Source organism: Centropristis striata, chromosome 20 (genome assembly GCF_030273125.1).
Source record: "Centropristis striata isolate RG_2023a ecotype Rhode Island chromosome 20, C.striata_1.0, whole genome shotgun sequence".
NCBI lineage: Eukaryota > Metazoa > Chordata > Actinopteri > Perciformes > Serranidae > Centropristis > Centropristis striata.
Window position 1 is genome coordinate 3204523 of NC_081536.1, and position 19202 is coordinate 3223724.

General features: G+C 35.7%; 2 protein-coding genes across 4 annotated transcripts in view; one reads left to right on the forward strand and one right to left on the reverse strand.

Annotated features, from left to right (window-relative positions):
- Positions 1-1177: 1177 nt before the first annotated feature.
- mcfd2 (multiple coagulation factor deficiency 2, ER cargo receptor complex subunit) lies at positions 1178-9474 on the reverse strand. 3 transcript variants are annotated; one of them, XM_059359353.1, is made up of 5 exons: positions 9375-9474; positions 7055-7258; positions 6126-6285; positions 3153-3188; positions 1178-2550 (listed from the first exon to the last, which is right to left on the reverse strand). In XM_059359353.1, exons 2-5 carry the CDS (start codon positions 7252-7254, stop codon positions 2419-2421), a joined length of 528 nt encoding a protein of 175 aa, XP_059215336.1. In that variant the 5' UTR covers positions 7255-7258; positions 9375-9474; the 3' UTR covers positions 1178-2418. The 3 variants fall into 3 exon arrangements, with proteins under 3 accessions (XP_059215336.1, XP_059215337.1, XP_059215338.1); XM_059359354.1 differs by having other exon boundaries at positions 7055-7255; positions 9375-9466; XM_059359355.1 differs by lacking the exon at positions 3153-3188.
- A 1232-nt stretch (positions 9475-10706) lies between these two features.
- Positions 10707-19202, forward strand: part of ttc7a (tetratricopeptide repeat domain 7A) — a 94515-nt gene continuing 86019 nt past the window's right edge. The window contains exons 1-3 of the mRNA XM_059359251.1: positions 10707-10858; positions 12595-12769; positions 18874-19037. Coding sequence (XP_059215234.1) covers positions 10769-10858; positions 12595-12769; positions 18874-19037 — 429 coding nt within the window. The 5' untranslated portion in view covers positions 10707-10768. The remainder of the gene's footprint in view (positions 10859-12594; positions 12770-18873; positions 19038-19202) is intronic.

Genomic DNA, 19202 nt, shown 5'->3' on the forward strand with positions numbered 1-19202 from the left:
TTCTTATTTGCCTCTCAGGGCTTCCGTAGGATGTTTTTTCTACTTTCCACACTAGCACACTATAGTCTAGACGGATTTCAGAATAAAGGCCTCCTATAAGAAGTGAGGAGCATTTATGGGTACAAGTCGGGAACCGGCCTACTTTACATATCTCAAGGGTGCTGAGTCCAAAAAAAATGGTTCCCAAGCGAAATTTTGAGTTTTTGACCTTCTCATTTGCATATCAAAATGGCGGCCGTTGGTCGTTGGACCATTTCCCCTTAATTTTTTTGTAAGTAGGCAATCAAGATGAGGAAATTAAGTTTCTGGATCTATAGTCTAGGGTCAGAGCAAGGATATAGTGGAGGCTCAGTGTCTTTTTTATGCATATATATATATATATATATATATATATATATATATATATATATATATATATATATATATATATATATACATATATATATATACATATATATATACATATATATATATACATATATATATACATATATATATATACATATATATATACATATATATATATACATACATATATACATATATATATATATATATACATATATACATATATGCATATATATACATATATATATATACATATATATATATATACATATATATATATATACATATATATATATACATATATATATATATACATATATATATATACATATATACATATATACATATATATATATACATATATATATATATATACATATATACATATACATATATACATATATATATATATATATATATATATATATATATATATATATATATATATATATATATATATATATATATATATATATACATATATATACATATATATATATATATATATATATATATATTCAAAATACCAACATTTAAAAGTAATATTGATTGAATATTTATGTTGGCCTTAAAAAATGACACAAATAACCTGCTGATAACCTTAAAAGTTGGTATTTTGCATATATATATACATAAAAAAGGCACTGAGCCTCCACTATATCCTTGCTCTGACCCTAGACTATAGATCTAGAAACTTAATTTCCTCATCTTGATTGCCTACTTACAAAAAAACTAAGGGGAAATGGTCCAACGACCAACGGCCGCCATATTGATATGCAAATGAGAAGATCAAAAACTCAAAATTTCGCTTGGGAACCATTTTTTTGGGGGATTCAGCACCCTTGAAATAAGTAAAGTAGGCCGGTTCCCGACTTGTACCCATAAATGCTCCTCACCTTCACTTTTTGGACAATTCCGTCTCGACTACTACATCAGGCTACCGTACAGCTGAGCGAGTCAAGGCCACTTCCTGAAGTCACGAGGACGACCCGTTTGCCTCATTATGAACAGCAAATGAAGCAGATTCACAGAAGGAATCATTTGGTCCACCATGTTGACTATCACACAGCAACAGTGTGTTAGCTAATGTAAATAAGTGGGAGTCCAGTATGCACGCTGCACAGAGTGAAACCAGGTTTAAACACTCTGTGTAGATGCCGTTGGGCTGGCAGAGTTAAATGTAGCACCACTAAAAGAAGAATAGACACTTCTATGGAGCTCCAGGAAAAGGCCAACACACAAATACCAGCCAACGAGACCTCTGCTACCACTTCACTGATGTACTAGTTCCTAGTGGAAGTATTTAACTCTTATACTTCCATTAGCTGTTTGGAAAAAGTCACTGCAGAGATCTCTCAACCTCACAAACAGAACTGAACACTTTAAATGCTCTTAAAGTAGAAAACTGGGTTTGTTCGTAATATTGTGTGAAGCAAAACGCCAGAATCAAACTAAAAAATAAAAAAAAAGCACATTTTGTTGCTTGTTAACCCATTGAGGCCTGAAAAATCGCTGGGCGATTTTAAAATAAGCCTCTAATTTTCTGGAAATTCTAGAAAAATTCTGGAAAAAAAAGTGTCAACTCTTCTACTAAATAATAGATTTTTCAGCCTCTGTAGCAGATAGAAATGAAATTCAAAAAAGGTATTTGAGAGCTTATACAAATACTACAAAACGACGTATCCGCTTTCCAGGCTTCAATGGGTTAAAGTAGAAAACTGGGAAAAACGCCAGAATCAAACAAAAAAAAAAAAAAAAAAAAGCCCATTTTGTTGCTTGTTAAACCACTAGCATAGCCAGTTTTGCTGCTACCAGCCTGGACATCACATGAAAAAAAAAAAAGGATGCATCACAAGCTTAGAAAGTAGAAAATTTTCCCAAACTGCGTAGATTACCTGTAACCCTGATTGATTGATCCCCTGGGAGAGAGACAGCAATGATTTAATGGAGGTTTTCTGGTGGCGGCAGCTTCTCAGTCGGCCTCCTCTTCTCTTCTCTGCATTCCTTGTTGTTGTTGTTTGTTGTTGTTGTTGTTGTGGACATGAAGGATGTCAGTGCTCAGGTGACATCTTACTCCAGTGATTTGGCAAACTCTGCATAATCTATATAACCGTCATTGTTTTTGTCATCGTCCCTCAGAACATCATCAATAAGAGTGATCAGGTCCTCCTCTTTCATTGGCTGGCTGTCCTCTCCTCTCTCCTGAGAAAGAAACAAGATCATAAAACAAAAAAAAAGGGTTTTACATTCATGTAGAAATACTATGCATGTGTGACAACAACAGATATAAATAAAAAAATGATTTATCATGCTTTTTATTCACATTTGAGCCTGGTAATGTTCCTTTAATTTGAAATTTCTGACTTGTGAAGATGTTGTGAAGTCAGTTTCAACGTGAATCCTTTTGACGTGTAATAATAATGATGATGATTATTGAGATTTTATAGATAACAGCTGCTAACATTTGACTTCTTCTTTGTCTTTTTATTTACATTGACGGATAAAATGAGTTGTGGATTGATCACAGCATTTAATATGCAGAGTTTAAGCATGTTTCAGTATCTAGTGATGGTTAACTGTGGGAGTGGAAATGGGGTTTGTGCTCCACAGTGATTGAGATTTGTGAAACAAAGAAGGTACGTGCTGCTTTATAAATCTGACCATCTGTCTTGGTGCATAGGCAGTTTTTATCAAGAGTTTTAGTCGTGTGCAACGACTAAAACCAACTCCACATACTGTCTAAAACTAAGGTCTCTACTGTAAACAAGTTAACTGCTTTAGTGTTTCTTTTTCAGTTTACTTACTCCCAACTGGGTTGATGCACCCCCAATCCCCCACACCTTCAAAAAAACAAAAAATGCAATAAGCTTTTTTATCGCCATATTAAAGGCGGCATGTTTAATCATGCTCAAATGAGAACACACATATAATTAAATAATCACCATCACAACAATGCGGTCTCGTATTTGAATTAATCTGAAACACAGTTTCAATATAATGCAACAAAGTTATGCACAAGCTTCCACTTTTAGGAGCAAAGAGGATGATGACAGGCTCAGGAAGTTGGGAAAATGTTATAATATTTTGAGCCGCATTGAACAAAAATTGCAGCAAGTTTAAATGAGCGTGGAGCTAAACAACCCGTCATCATAACACAGGCTGGAAAAATGGAAGACGCTTCATTTTAAGATGAAGTACATTTTGAATAGCCTGCATTTATTAATTAATTAATATTACAGTTTTTGATTTTACATTTTACAAAGGAAATGTTTATTTACACTTCTTTATTGTGTGGGGGAAAAAAATGTAATTGTGTAATTATCAGACCGCCATTACATTTTTCATCTCGCGCACCCCCAGGGGTCCACGCACCACACTTTGGGAATCCCTGCTTTAGCGTAAAGAGCTTGGGTTGTAACATACAGAGATTGTAAGTGGAGTTATGACCAACAAGGGCAGAAAAACTGTGGTGCAATCAGTGCAGCTGGTGAATAAATTGAATTTTTTGTAGTGCTTTTTGTGAATTCTTGAACTTTTACACATTTGAGAATATTATAAATAAAGTTTATTTAATAAAACAAACAGGCATTATGCTGGCACCTAATAATACAAAAATAAACACACACATTTAAACATATAGTCAGGTCCATTAATATTTGCACATTGACACAATTTTCATCATTTTGGCTCTGTACACCACCACAATGGATTTGAAATGAAACAATCAATATGTGCTTTAAGTGCAGACTTTCAGCTTTAATTTTGAGGGTATTTACATCCAAATCAGGTGAACGATGCAGATGGATATTGACCTGAAGCATACTGCAAGAGCAACCAAAGAGTTTTTTAAGGCAAAGAAGTGGAATGTTCTGCAATGGCCAAGTCAATCACCTGACCTGAATCCAATAGAGCATGCATTTCACTTGCTGGAGACAAAACTGAAGGGAAAATGCCCCAAGAACAAGCAGGAACTGAAGACAGCTGCAGTGGAGGTCTGGCAGAGCATCACCAGGGACAGAACCCAGCGTCTGGTGATGTCTATGGGTTCAAGACTTCAGGCTGTCATTGACTGCAAAGGATTTGCAACCAGGTATTAAAAGTGACAGTTTGATTTATGATTATGTTAGTTTGTCCAATTAGTTAGAGGTCCATAAGAACCCATGGTGACACCCGCGTAACAAACACTTTAAATCTTCTATAATCTCCCATATTCAGCTTTATGCTTCACATTAACTCATTAAATCAGTAAGAGACACATACTCAACACCCTGGTGTGGTGGTCATGTGACTTTGACAGGAAGTGACTTCTCCAAAATGTGTGTGTGACTGGAAACAGAAATGTGAAAAAGTAGCCAATTTCAAAAAACATATTTTTTCTTACAAGGCTAAATTTAAACCCATTTAACAATTCTAATCCGTTAATAGTTTGTCCTGTATTGCATTTAACTTGTTCTGACCATATTTCCTGAACAAATGAAAGTCACAATTTTGGCATATGTTACGGAGATGCAAACAAAAAGGCAAATTGTTATTTGTTTTTATTTATTATTCATTTATTATTATTTTGTTTGTTTTGTTTGATTTGTTGTTAAACAGAACTATTAATGTCACAATTTTGATATATGTTGTGGAGATGCAAAGAAAAAGGCAAATTTGTGTTTCTGTAAGCAGAAAATGTGTCTAGTTTTTTTATTTTAAAATAATAAATATCATAAACATAAAATGCCACAAATGCCCAATGTAACATATATATATGTCACATCACAGATCTTTGACATTTGGAGGTAGTATTTTTGAAAAAACATCAGAAATGTGTTCTATGTGTCCACTTGGTCTGTGGTATATCCCCCATCATTTTCCTTTGAGGATAACTGGGTTCTTATGGGTTAAAAAGGTAGAGGGCACATAAAATATGTTGTAATTCCTACACCGTTCACCTGATTTGGATGTGAATACTCTCAAATCCATTGTGGTGGAGTACAGAGCCAAAATGCTGAAAATTATGTCAATGTAGGGGTGTGCCATATCGTATCGTTCACGATTATACCGGTATTTTTTTTTTTTATGGGTAAAAAAAACGCATATCATGATATTGGCAACATTCCGTTCGCTAACAATTAAAGTTGTGTTAATCACAAAAAGCTACTTCCTGTTGCTAAACAATGCATTTTTCAAAATGAGAGCCACACCACAGAATTTACAAAAAGGCTGTCAAAATAAGATGCCTTAAAATAAACATACATGAAACTTTATTCTCCTTTTACAATATTTCATTAAAATAAGCAATGATAAGATTAGTGTATATGATGTAATAGTGGCATTAGAATGTGTGAGAGGCACCAAATTTGGGTTTTTATGAAAAAAATGTGAGGTTATGTGAGGTGTTTGCTCACATTTAGCTCTCAAAGTGGACGAGATTGATCACACTGTACTGTAAAATGTGCAAAATGTTCTCTCACCGGACTCCCTAGATGGTTATTTTTTTTTATTATTTGCTAATACTCAAGAGTCGAGTTTTTGTATTTTGCAACTGTTGAGATTTGCAATTTACACTACATTTAGATTTATGATTGATTTTTATTTTGTTGTACGATTTTTATATATTTCTACAGACTAAAATTTAATTTTCCATATATTTTTCAGTATGTTTTAATATCGTCAAGAATATCGTTAGCGCAAAAATACCCTGAAATATCGTGATAATATTTTAGGGCCATATCGCCCAGCCCTATGTCAATGTCCAAATATTTCTGGACCTGACTGTATTATATACCGACCTCTTTGTGTACATGTGTGATAGCGGTGGCTAGCTCCAGCCCATCCAGCAGGTTGTTGCCGTCGTAATCGTGCATCTTGAAATAGTGCAGCTGAAGCTCCTGGGGTGTCATGTCTGTCTCCGGTTTGTCTATCACTCCATCTAAATGCTCCATGATGTGGCTGGGAGACAAAAGAGCAGTCAGAAGCTGCAGATAGGCCTGGGCCGATAATCAATAAATCAATTAATCGCACGATAAATTAAATGAACTCAAAAAAAGATGATTGCAAAGCCAAATGCCACAGCCCCGGTGTGGGAATATGTCGGCTTCAAACCGAATGAAAAAGGTGAGCCCATCAACACACGGACCAGCCTGTATGCCCAATTTGTTCAAAAGTGGTGGCAACAAAAAAAGCCACCACAACAAACTTGCATGCCCATCTAAAGCAGAACCACCCGACCCAGTTTTCCCAGCTGGGGAAAAAAACTGCACCTGGAGATGCAGAGCCTTCGTCCCGACAGTCAACACTGGTCGACAAAGTCAATATAAACGCTGTGCGCTCACAGAAAGTGGAGTTTGCTGCATCGCAAAATAAATGCTGCCCTTTAAAAAAAAAAAAAAAATGTTTGTTTTATTTATTTAGGATATTTAAACGTTCTTAAAATTACAATTACAATGGTAAAAAACACTGAGAAATAAAAGTGTATTGTATTTGAAAGGGTGTGCATTATTATGATATATTATCATGTTGACAATAATATCGTTTATCGGCAATAATTTGTGGGACAATTTATCGTCCAGCAAAATTTGTTATCGTCCCAGGCCTAGCTGCAGATTACACACACACACTGTGTTCAAAGTTCACCATTCTGTGCAAATAAGTCCTGAGCGGAGCCTGAATGAATGTGCAGAACTGGCAGAGACGACATGTTTGAACGTTGATGACTCACTCTTTGTCCTGCACCATGTTCTTGTCCAGGCGACCGTGACCGTGGCCCGTTATATGAGCTGCACTCTCTACGACGGGTGGGGGCTTCTGTTGGTGCTGAGGATCCACCTGAGAGTTAACAAACAGCACACAGCAGGAGAGGAGGAGGAGGAGGAGGAGGAGGAGCTGACCCCCCCACTGCACACTACACCTGCCACTCATTCTGCTGGACACACACATACACAGAGACAGTTAAATAGAGAACCCTGGATTGTTCTACAAATCTATGATGGACATCATATGTGACATATCCTGTTCATATCGTCTCCCTGGTAAAAATAATCGCCTAACTCATTTTTTCAAGTTTTGCAGGAAACTTTTATACTGTATATTCATATTTATTCTGCACTGGAATTCTATTCTACTCCTTAATACATACTCCTTCTTTAGACACTTTATTTTTTATTGTATTTGTATTGTATTTTTATATTTTATTGCTTGAAGTATGCCTAGGTTGTTCTTTCTATTTAATTGTGTTGTCATTGTCTCTGTGTGTAATGCTGCTGCTACACTGTAATTTCCCAGCTTGGGATAAATAAAGTCTATCTATCTATCTATCTATCTATCTATCTATCTATCTATCTATCTATCTACCTATCTATCTATCTATCTATCTACCTATCTATCTATCTGTCTATCTATCTATCTATCTATCTATCTAAACACAAAAAACTTCACCAAAAGTGTAACATATGACATTTATTGATCATTTCACTCAAAAAGGATGTAACAAAGGATGGCTATTGGCATAATAATAATAACACTGTGTGTGTGTAAATTATGTAACTTAAGAGAAATAAATGACTTTGGCAATTTTTTGAACATGCCTTTGTGACTTAAGCAAGATATGGTAACACTTTATTTTGAAGGAGTCTACATAAGAGTGACACAAGCCTGTCAGAAACATGACATGACAAGTATCATGAGCATTAATGTTACTTCAAAGTGTCATTAATGTTCATGACACATCCCATGTCATGTTTCTGACACGCTCATGTCACTCTTATGTAGACACCTTCAAAATAAAGTGTTACCAATATTAGTGTCAACAATAAAACACTGATAAACTAAACTGATAACTAAACAATCTCCCTCCAGCTCTTCTTTGCTGGGTTCTTATCTGATGCCTATGAATGTGGGAAATTGTCAAAGAAGTGATGATCTTAAAGGGGTAAAATCAACTGAGGATGTAGGAGATTTTACCATAGGTGAATTTTGAATGACATATTTATTTCTACTTTTCAACAATCTGTAACTCAGTTTCCCCACATTTTTCATTCATATATTTCAAACAAATAAATGTATACATTGATTCTCTATTATGAGATAACTACACCATGTTGGCAAAAGAGGAGACAAAATTCAGTGAAGTCACACTTATGACCGAGGTAAAGTTGGTTTGTTATTGGACATTGGTTAGACATTCGCTTTATATGGAAACAGTATGCATTTAATAACTGAAAATATTCACAAAAATTCACTAAAATTACCTTTTACCATTCTGATTGCTGTAGTAGATCATATTTGCAATGCCCTAACTACTACAGGTGAGATTTTTCTGAAAAAACCTTTTCTATGGAAACAGTATGCATTTAATAACTGAAAATATTCACTAAAAATGTGACAATGTGGAGACGCTGTTTTCTGGTAAAACTTGAAATAGTGAAGATAGTTGACAGTAATCTTATAGTATATAAAAGTATGATGATGATTCTATAAGCTACACTCTTTAATTACGCATACACTGCCGTAGTCTCCGATTAAAAGCACAGATAAAACCCAATGTCAAGCCAATATCCAATAACGAACCAACTTTACCGCGGTATACTTATTTTTTATATTTATTTATATATATTATTATTTATAATTATTATTATTTATTATTAATATATATATTATTTATATATATATTTATTTATTTATATTTATATATTTTATATTTATATATATTTGTTAGATACATCCCACCATATGTGAGCTTTGTTAAGAGGTAAACACAATGACTTCCTGAGTAAAATAACGGGCTAAATAGCGATATATTACTGCGGTGTGAATACCACATGGAGCTACATACTGTATGAGCCATGAGGTTACATAACTAACGTTATCTTAGTAAAAGACAAAGAGTTAACGGAAACATTATCTTTTGCAGAAAGATAAGAGATTTGCTAGCATGAAGCTTCTTTTCAGGACTGCGTTGGCATACCACAACCTGTTCAACTGACAGAGCATGCAAGACGTGCAATGATATAATTACTTAAATATTACATTTAAATTCTTACCTGGATAATAAACTATATCTTCACTGGACTCCGCGGACAGTTATGTTGTTTTAGTTGTCTGGCAACACTCATCAGTCATCACAGCCTTTATGGACCATGCTGCTTGCCGTAACTTCAGTTGGACACGACAGCTCATTCTGATTGGTTAAGAGATATCAAAGAGTGTACAACTGAAGCAAGATAGTTCACTGCATCACCCGCCGTATTTAGTGATGATTCACTGATATCTCGATCGACAGACTATACTATTAGTTTTTTTTAGCTGCTCCGACTGAATTACAGTTGTGTTTTGCTACATGTTTACCGTTATTTTGAAGAGCTAACGATTACTGGTGTAAAAACTATGAATGCCTTTAAGAGGGTAACAAATGCATGCTTCTAGTCAGTGGCGGTTCTACACAGGGGCCTCCAGGGGCCACTGCCCCTGTGAAGAAGCCTTTGGCCCCTGCTGTGGCCCCTGTGTCAAATTAATAATGAAATGATCAATTTATAACAATGAACAATGGAACAATTCTAACCTTTTTTTTTGTTCAAACAATACCTCATTGTACACAAAAGGAACCCAGAATGTGAAAATTGTATAATATTTTAACTCTGTGGAGTCTTATAGGGCTATTTTGTCCATTTTTGGACCTTTCATGTCTTTACGTGTCTTTGTAAGTCATTTTGTGTCTTTTTTGGTCATTTGTGTCTTTTTTGTGTCTTTTTTTTTTGGTAATTTTGTGTCTGTTGTTTTGTCTTTTTTAGTCATTTTGTGTCTTTTTTTCATTGGTGTCATTTATGTGTCTTTTTTGTGTCTGTTTTAGTTATTTTGTGTCTTTTTGTGTCTTTTTTTGTCATTTTTATGTCTTCTGTGGGTTTTTTTTTGGTTATTCTGTCTTCTCATTTTCTTTTTTTGGTCATTTTGTGTATTTTTTTTGGTCATTTTGTGTCTTTTTCAAGACATTCAAAGATTGTGAATGCTTAAATATCATCTTTGCCATTTTTTCATGTGCTAATGTGCCCCTCTGATTAAACACTGGCCCCTCCTTGGCCCCCACAGTAAAACTGGTCTAGAACCGCCACTGCTTCTAGTGTCAAAAGGTGGCAGGAAAAGTCGTGTCAAGTTACGTAGTGTCGTTAATAAACTAGCTATCACTGACACAAGCAACCTGACAAGTTCAGGTTATTTGAGAAAACATTCACATCATCACGTTTTAATTCGTTTACACTTTATACATGTCACTCTTCAGGAGATAAAGTATGTTGCGATGTGACTATCTTGACTGAAAATATCATCTTTGTTGTGACTCTGTCATGACGTCACCAGGGGGAGTGAATGAACCGCTCAGCTGTCAAATCTTCACAGCACAACACAGACAGACAGGCAGGAGCACGCTGTGTGGTGGAGTTTAATGGCAAGAAGGAGAAGCATCGATTTGTGCCAAATGTCAAGTTTCCAGAGAGAAAATGATGCTGCTAAATCTCTGTTCAGGAGGCTTGAGGTTTTTTTCATGTCATAAAGTAGCTGATATAGTCCCAGTAAAACCCCTCAGTAGTCAGTGACCCCTTGTGTTTACACCCTGTGTTGTGGATCCCTATTCCCCTCACAGTTTTACACCTATTCAAGAGCTTTGGTTAGTGCGAAGTGAAGAAAAAAAATGTTTTCTCTGCCTGGTTTGTAGGCTACAACCTTGATACAGTGCAATTACATGTCACAGTGCAATCTGACAGATGTATTATTCTGTAACTGAGCCAGGAGGTTAGTCAGCATCAGCCTGCCAATTCTGCTGAACCCAGATCAGGGAGCAAGCCAGGCAATTATAATAATTTCCCCCAATGAACTCATTTATGAAATGGGAAAAACAACACCTTATACAGTATGCATGCACCCTGTGTCTTTTTGAGTTGCTGCAGAAAAGCACAGCTTCCTTCGCATGGCTGTATCATAAGCCCTACCTGATCCAGTTAAAGTGTTAACGGGATAGATTAAGGACATGGCTGCTAAAAGGAGCCTTTCATTTTACCTCCAACAGCGACAGATCAAGCCCTCTCAAAATGCTACACCCATTTCAAGAAACAAACATTTACTGACAGGGGTTACTAATGCATTGCTAGAAAAAATGCTAGACAAAAAACAAACAATTGTGCATAATAGTAGACATTGTAATAATAAGTATGCATATGTGCTGCAAGACGATAGTAAAGAATAACACGTTAGGATGGTTTATTTTGAAAGTTTATTGTCTAAATATTGTAGTTTTCTTCTTAAGCTTAAACTACATTTTATAAAATATAATTCCTATAATAAAATCTTATCAATAACAGATATTCCCACATTGAAAAGTTAAAAAAAAAATGTATATCTGCGCTGTGGATGGTTTATTTTGAAAGTTTATTGTCTAAATATTGTAGATTTTCTTGTTAAGCTTAAAATACATTTTATAAAATATAATTCCTATAATAAAATCTTATCAATAAAACATATTCCCACATTGAAAAGTAAAAAAAAATGTATATCTGCGCTGTGGATGGTTTATTTTGAAAGTTTATTGTCTAAATATTGTATATTTTCTTGTTAAGCTTAAAATACATTTTATAAAATATAATTCCTATAATAAAATATTATCAATAAAACATATTCCCACATTGAAAAGTTAAAAAAAATGTATATCTGCGCTGTGGATGGTTTATCTTGAAAGTTTATTGTCTAAATATTGTAGTTTTCTTGTTAAGCTTAAAATATATTTTATAAAATATAATTCCTATAATAAAATCTTATCAATAAAACATATTCCCACATTGAAAAGTTTAAAAGAAAATGTATATCTGCGCTGTGGATGGTTTATCTTGAAAGTTTATTGTCTAAATATTGTAGTTTTCTTGTTAAGCTTAAAACACATTTTATAAAATATAATTCCTATAATAAAATATCATCAATAAAACATATTCCCACATTGAAAAGTAAAAAAAAATGTATATCTGCGCCGTGGATGGTTTATTTTGAAAGTTTATAATCTAAATATTTTAGTTTTCTTGTTAAGCTTAAAATACATTTTATAAAATATAATTCCTATAATAAAATCTTATCAATAAAACATATTCCCACATTGGAAAGTTTTAAAAAAAATGTATATCTGCGCTGTTTATTTTGCGTCTGATGACCTTTTGCGCGTGGAGCAGCCTAACCCACACTCCACCCCTCCGCACTGAAAGATTACACATTTATTTCTCCTGGTAGTCTGCAGTGGCCGTGGAGTACAGTCACCACCGGGACAGAGCGGCGATGGCATCCCGGGTCTCCTTCACCCAAGCCCGCTTGGAAGCGGAGCTGGAGCGCTACCGGGCCGAGTGCCAGTGGGACAAGATGCCGATGATCATCGACCAGATGACGGTTGCGCGGCTCCATGAGGACGGTGAGTGCGCTACACCTGGAGGGTTTTTAACTTGAGGTAGCTCCTTTCGCTTCCTAGCTGCTGTTTTTTTTTTTGCAGTCACTGGTTTGCACACTGCAAAAAATAACTATCGAGGAAAAAGTCATTATAGGCTCCACAATGAATATCCTGTCGCCTTGAAGTGCAAAAAGTTGTTTAAATTCCACTTGGTTTAAAGGAAGTTTCAGGAAGTTGTGCAGGAAATCTGGCATTTAAAATGAGTGGATCTATACTAGAGGCTTTGGGGATTTACTGTCTGAATCCCTTTTGTATATTTATAACTTATTTGTAAAAAAAAGTTTGTTTTAAGACTCAGTAAGAATCTAAAGTCAAATATGGGTATGTTTTTTGTATGTGCAAAAAGTTGTTTAAATTCCACTTGGTTTAAAGGAAGTTTCAGGAAGTTGTGCAGGAAATCTGGCATTTAAAATGAGTGGATCTATACTAGAGACTTTGGGGATTTACTGTCTGAATCCCTTTTGTATATTTGTTCAACTTATTTGTAAAAAAAAAGTTTGTTTTATGACTCAGTAAGAATCTAAAGTCAAAGATGGGTTTGTTTTGCAGTGCATGGGTTGCACTGTACACAAGTTGGACTTTGGACTCCCCAGCTAGATAGACTTCCTTTAAAGGTTTCCTCAGCAAATGTATTTCTTTTTTTGTTTGTTTTTGGCCCCCACCCAACTCCCACCCCCACACACACTTTTGGAGGACAACTTTACTTTTTATTTACAGAACGAGAAAAGGTCAAACAACTTAAACTAAAAAAATACGGTAAATAATCAAAATAAAAAGGAGATATTTACAACACCAGGTGTTGTTAACATTGATTTCTGGTGGTTAATATGTAGGAGGAGGGTTATTGTGTGGCTATACATATATGCTGATAAGCAAATCAGCAGGCAGACAGACAACCAAGGAGGTAGCCTGACCAATGAGGGGAATTTCATGTAAATGCTATATATGCGTATGTGTGTGTGTAAGTGTTTGTGTACTTTGTATTTATATTTACAAAGTTTATTTAAGTGCTTGTATACACTACTGGTCAAAAGTTTTAGAACACACCAACTTTTCCCGAATTTAATTGAAAATGATGCAGTTTAATGTCTCAGTGTACTCTGAAATTAATGCACATTTGCAACATTTAAAATTCTTTATTGAGCATGATAGTGTTTTGAAAGTAAAAAAAAGATTCAAAATCACATTTTATGTTGGACTAAAGGACTAAAAAAAGACACAAAATGACCAAAAAAAGACACAAAATGACAAAAAAAGACACCAAAAGACACAAAATGACTAAAAAAAGACACAAAATGACCAAAAAAGACACAAAATGACTTACAAAGACATGAAAAGAATTAAAAAATGGACAAAATAGCCCAAGACTCCATAGAGTTAAGTTGTTAACCCATTTCTTGTTCCCTGAAAAAGGCCTACTTGTATAATTCTGAAATGTACATTATTTTCCAGTTTTGGTTAAGCTTACCTTTTTTTATTTACCTCTGGCAGTTCACCACTTACCTTTGTACCCTTTCAAGCTGTTCATTTGACGTGAACTGCTTGAATTTCAATTAAAAAACTGGAAAAATTGGGCTGTTCTAAAACTTTTGACCGGTAGTGTATGTTTATGGATATTTCAGGGAGAAAAAGAGGTGTGCTGCAAAGTTCTGTGGAATTGAGATCAGCAAATTTATTTCAATAATATTAGAAAAAGTTGCTTAATGTTAAATGTCCTACTGGGTCAGACCAGGGGTCAGAGAGAGGTCGGATTGCTCTGACAGAAAATATCACTCCCAGGAAGTTTACAGTGCACACAATGAAAGAGCCTGTACAGGATCAAAGGTATTGTATGGTCCTTGACCCTGCATACAGGATAGACGTGGCCCCACCTGCTATATCTTCTGCAAAACAAGAGTTTCCAGTGGACAATCCCCTGCCTTCCTTTACCCTTGAGATCACTGCACACTGTACATGTGCTCAAAGAAATGCAAACACACTTATCAATGTGTGCCTCATAAAGCATTACTTTGCCAAGGCGCTAATGCACCTGCCTCCACCTCTGCCTCCCAGCAGAGTAAATATGGGTTCAGGTGACATGACTGCTAGCTCGTTGTTATTGTGCCCATAACTGGCTCATAGTGCCGACCAGCACTTTCTCCCTGCCTGCACATGCACTGAAGTGTTAAATCAAAGTGGTATTACTGTGTGCATGTATGGTTTGCACATTTGCTGGTCTGGCAATGAGTGTGCATGGAAGGCATGGTGCACCGTGAGAGGTGGAGATAGAGGAACTTCATGGCAGTGTAATGAGTAATGAGGAATTTAAACTGAGTGGTAAAATCCACCCTGCTGTTAAACAGTAAAAAGCAACCATTGTGGTCTCACACTGCAAGAAAGCCAACTTGTATTTTTGGGCCTAAAACAGTGATTTAAGTTGGTAGAACTTGGAAATGATAATTATTGACATTTAGGGCAATAATGTGAGTTAGCACAACAAAGGAAGCCAGTTGTCTGCTCAAAAACAAGTTTGTTAGTTGTTGTTACTTATATCTTTAAGTTGGGGTTCACAACAAGGGACAATAGTTCTGATAACTCTTATTTCTTTGTTGTGAAACGCGGGAAAGCGGTGAAATTCGGTCATTAGCGAAAGCTAGCGGCTAACTGATGCTAGCAGCGCTGCTTGTTACAGCTACAAGAGTAGCCATTAGCGTATCAATGCTAACTCAAAATTGTGGTCACAATATTAGCTGACAAGTTATTACAATGTAAATTATAAGTTAGTACAACTTACAGTTGAGTTGACAAAAATCAGAATTCAGAGTTAAGAAAACTAAAAAACAAAACTTAAAGTATTTAGTTTAATTGTCCAACTTAAAATTTTATCGTTTGTTGCCTTGAAATGAGTTCACCCAACTTTTCTTTTTTTGCAGTGCATGTTGTTCTCTCAAAATACTTTACTTTAAAGGTAGGGGACAGAAATTAAGATGTGATAGTCTAATTTAATGTCAGTATAATTCAAAGAGCCAGGTTTGCCATTGAAAGCTGATATTGTGCACCGTTACTCAACAATTTCACAAAGAGAAATCAAAAGTAGACACCCATCTAGGTTATTGAGGTCTCTGGTGGAAAAAGTATTCAGATCTTATTTCTTGTAAAGTAAAAGTACTGATACCACACTGTGAAATTACTCCACTTCAAGTAAAAGTCCTGCATTCAAAACTTACTGAAGTAAAAGTACAAAAGTATCAGCATCAAAATGTACTTAAAGTATAACAAAAGTAAAAGTAGTTGTTATGCAGAATGGAGCCACTCAAATTGTTATAAATAATTCAAGTATACTTTTAGATTATTTGTATTGATGCATTTTTGTAAGCAGCGTTTTACCGTTGTAAAGGTAGGGTTCATTAGGGCTAATTCATTTGCTGTTATGTGCTTTAATTAATAAAAATGCGTAATAATTTTGTATTGATCACATGTTTTCCATGTTAAATCTTGACCTGAAAAGTAACTAAAGCTGGCAGGTGAATGTAGTGGAGTAAAAAAATAACAATATTACCCTCAAAGTGTAGTTACATAAACTGGAGTAGTACCACAAAAAAGTTCTTCAGTACAGTACTTAAGTAAATGTACTTGGTTACATTCCACCACTGACTGAGGTCATACTTGTCTGTGTTTTTTTCTGGGAATTTAGGAGGTTTTAGTTTCACATTCACAATTAAAACACTTGGTGGTTATTTTATAGTCTGGTTTCAGTATTTTTAGGCTCGCCTAAAGTAACTGTGGAGTTCTCTTGTAAACCAAAAAAATGTAAGGTCCAATAAACATCTTGAAAACATTGTCTTTGTCATAAAAAAATAGCAAAGATGATTATTTGAATGTTTTAAAGCTCTTTTACTTTCTCCCATGTATGCTAGCTACCAGTCTTTGTATCTCTTTTTACCAGACTGTTGCCCAACCAAAAAGACGAAGTTGATCGTTTTGTTTTTTTCAAATAGCTTTACAACAACAACAACAAACAAGCTAGCCAGCTAAGCTTGGCTAGTATACATTTTAGCAAGTAGCTGTTTTTATTCTCCATGACTGGATTTAGCTACTTCCTCATGTATGTGGGATAACAGACTATAATCAAAGTCCAGTAGCTGGTTCTGTTTGGTTTAAGGGCAATTTAAATTACAAAATTACTTGTTTTAACCACTTGTGGGTAAATTCAGCAGTGACCTTTCAAGTTGATTTGAACAGCTATTGTGTTAGCACAGTTGCTAATTCAGAACCCTAATTCAGAACACTAATTCAGAACCCTAATTCAGAACACTAATTCAGAATCCTAATTCAGAACCCTAATTCAGAACACCAACGTTAATTCAGAACGCCAATTCAGAACCCTTATTCAGAACCCTTATTCAGAACCCTAATTCAGAACACCAATTCAGAACCCTAATTCAGAACACCAATTCAGAACCCTAATTCAGAACACCAATTCAGAACACTAATTCAGAACGCTTATTCAGGACGCTAATTCAGAACCCTAATTCAGAACACCAATTCAGAACCCTAATTCAGAACGCCAATTCAGAACCCTAATTCAGAACGCCAACGCTAATTCAGAACAAAAGTTTAAAGTTGATACAGATATTGTGTTAGCACAGTTGCTAATTCAGAACGCTAATTCAGAACACCAATTCAGAACCCTAATTCAGAACCCTAATTCAGAACGCCAATTCAGAACACAAATTCAGAACCCTAATTCAGAACACCAACGCTAATTACGAACAAAAGTTTAAAGCTGATACAGATATTGTGTTAGCACAGTTGCCAATTCAGAACCCTAATTCAGAACGCCAACACTAATTCAGAATGCTAATTCGGAAGGCAGCAGCTCGGCTTCTTACCAATTTCAACAGACGACATCACATCACCCAGATTTTACCTTCTTTGCTCCCTGTTCGTTTTCGGATTGATTTTAAGATTTTACTGATCACCTTTTAAAGCTCTTTTAGGTCTGGCTCCTAGCTATTTAACAGAATTATTAACTCCATACAAGCCGACCGGCGTCCTTAGATCCTGTTTTTAGCCTTATGGCATCATTTTCGTTGTATTTAACAGCTCTCTGTCGAAGCACTTTAAAAGCTGCTGTTTTTAAAAGGTGCTATATAAATAAATAAATAATTCACTTCAATAAATTCATTTAGTTGTGTCTCTGTGTACCTGAATGTAAGTCCAACATTCACTCTTCCTTTAGCTCTGTTTTGGTCTCCACCACCTCCTCAAGGAAATATCTGACTGTTTAGCTGCTAAATGCTCTGCTTTGTTCACAAGCTAATCGCTAACTTTGTCCATCTGCTGTTTGGTGTTACACCAACACATCACAAAATGACACTTGGAAAACAGAATCACAGATAAAGGAATGTTTGAGAAAACTGACTTTATTTTACTACTTTATCAATCTTTCAAAGAACATTTTATCTCAATCCAACAACACTGTTACCTCTTGGCAACACTGACTCTTTGTAGTCTCGGCTCCAACTTGTGTGAAACCATTAAAGAGCTCTTGCTGTGGTTCTGGGTTGAGATGCGTCCTGCTGTTTATCCCTCACCTTCCCCTCACTGATAGCTTTAGCCTTGGCTGTGCTGATAAAACTAACTGGCAAATATGTCAAGTATATCAGGACGTAAACAGTTCTCACAGAGCTGGCGTCAGAACAGACGCACACAGAATGAAAAGGCTAAACAGGAAGGCTTTAATCGACTGTGTGTGTACACAAAAACTGAGGTTTACTACTGGACTCTGGAGGCCCGTTCAGAACAGAGTTAGCTTTCTGTACAAGTAAACTTTAATATCTTCAGTGTAGGTGGACATGGAGTGTTTATCATATGATTACAGTGTGAAAGCTATTTGAGGAAAGTATGAGGGAAATGGAAACTGTAGCTTCTAAATAGATTTAAGGGTTCTGGCTGCTGGGAAATGCTGTTTTTAATGGACGGGGTGAGGTTTGCTTTGGCTACAGAAACAAATGACCTGTGACCCCGACCTCAGACCTATTCCAACGAAGTTTACTTTTAACTTGTTCAATCCCAACCCCCTCTAGATGACTATGGGATGCTGATGATGGCCGAGGCTCTGCTGGAGGAGTGCCTGCAGGAAAACATAGAGCTACTACGGAGCTCCACGCCTATGATGGACAAGACCCAGCCCACCCTGTGCCGGGCCAAGGGCCACCTCAACACCATCCTCAGCCGGGGCCGCCTCACGGTCAGTCTCATCAGGGATCCTTCAGGTCCCTTTATAGTTATAGAGTCCTCTCTGCCTCTTAAAGCCTATATTATAATATAACCACGCTGCAAGAAAAGAAAAGTTGGGTGAACTCAAAATTTCAAGGCAACAAACTGCGATAAAATTTTAAGTTGGACAATTAAA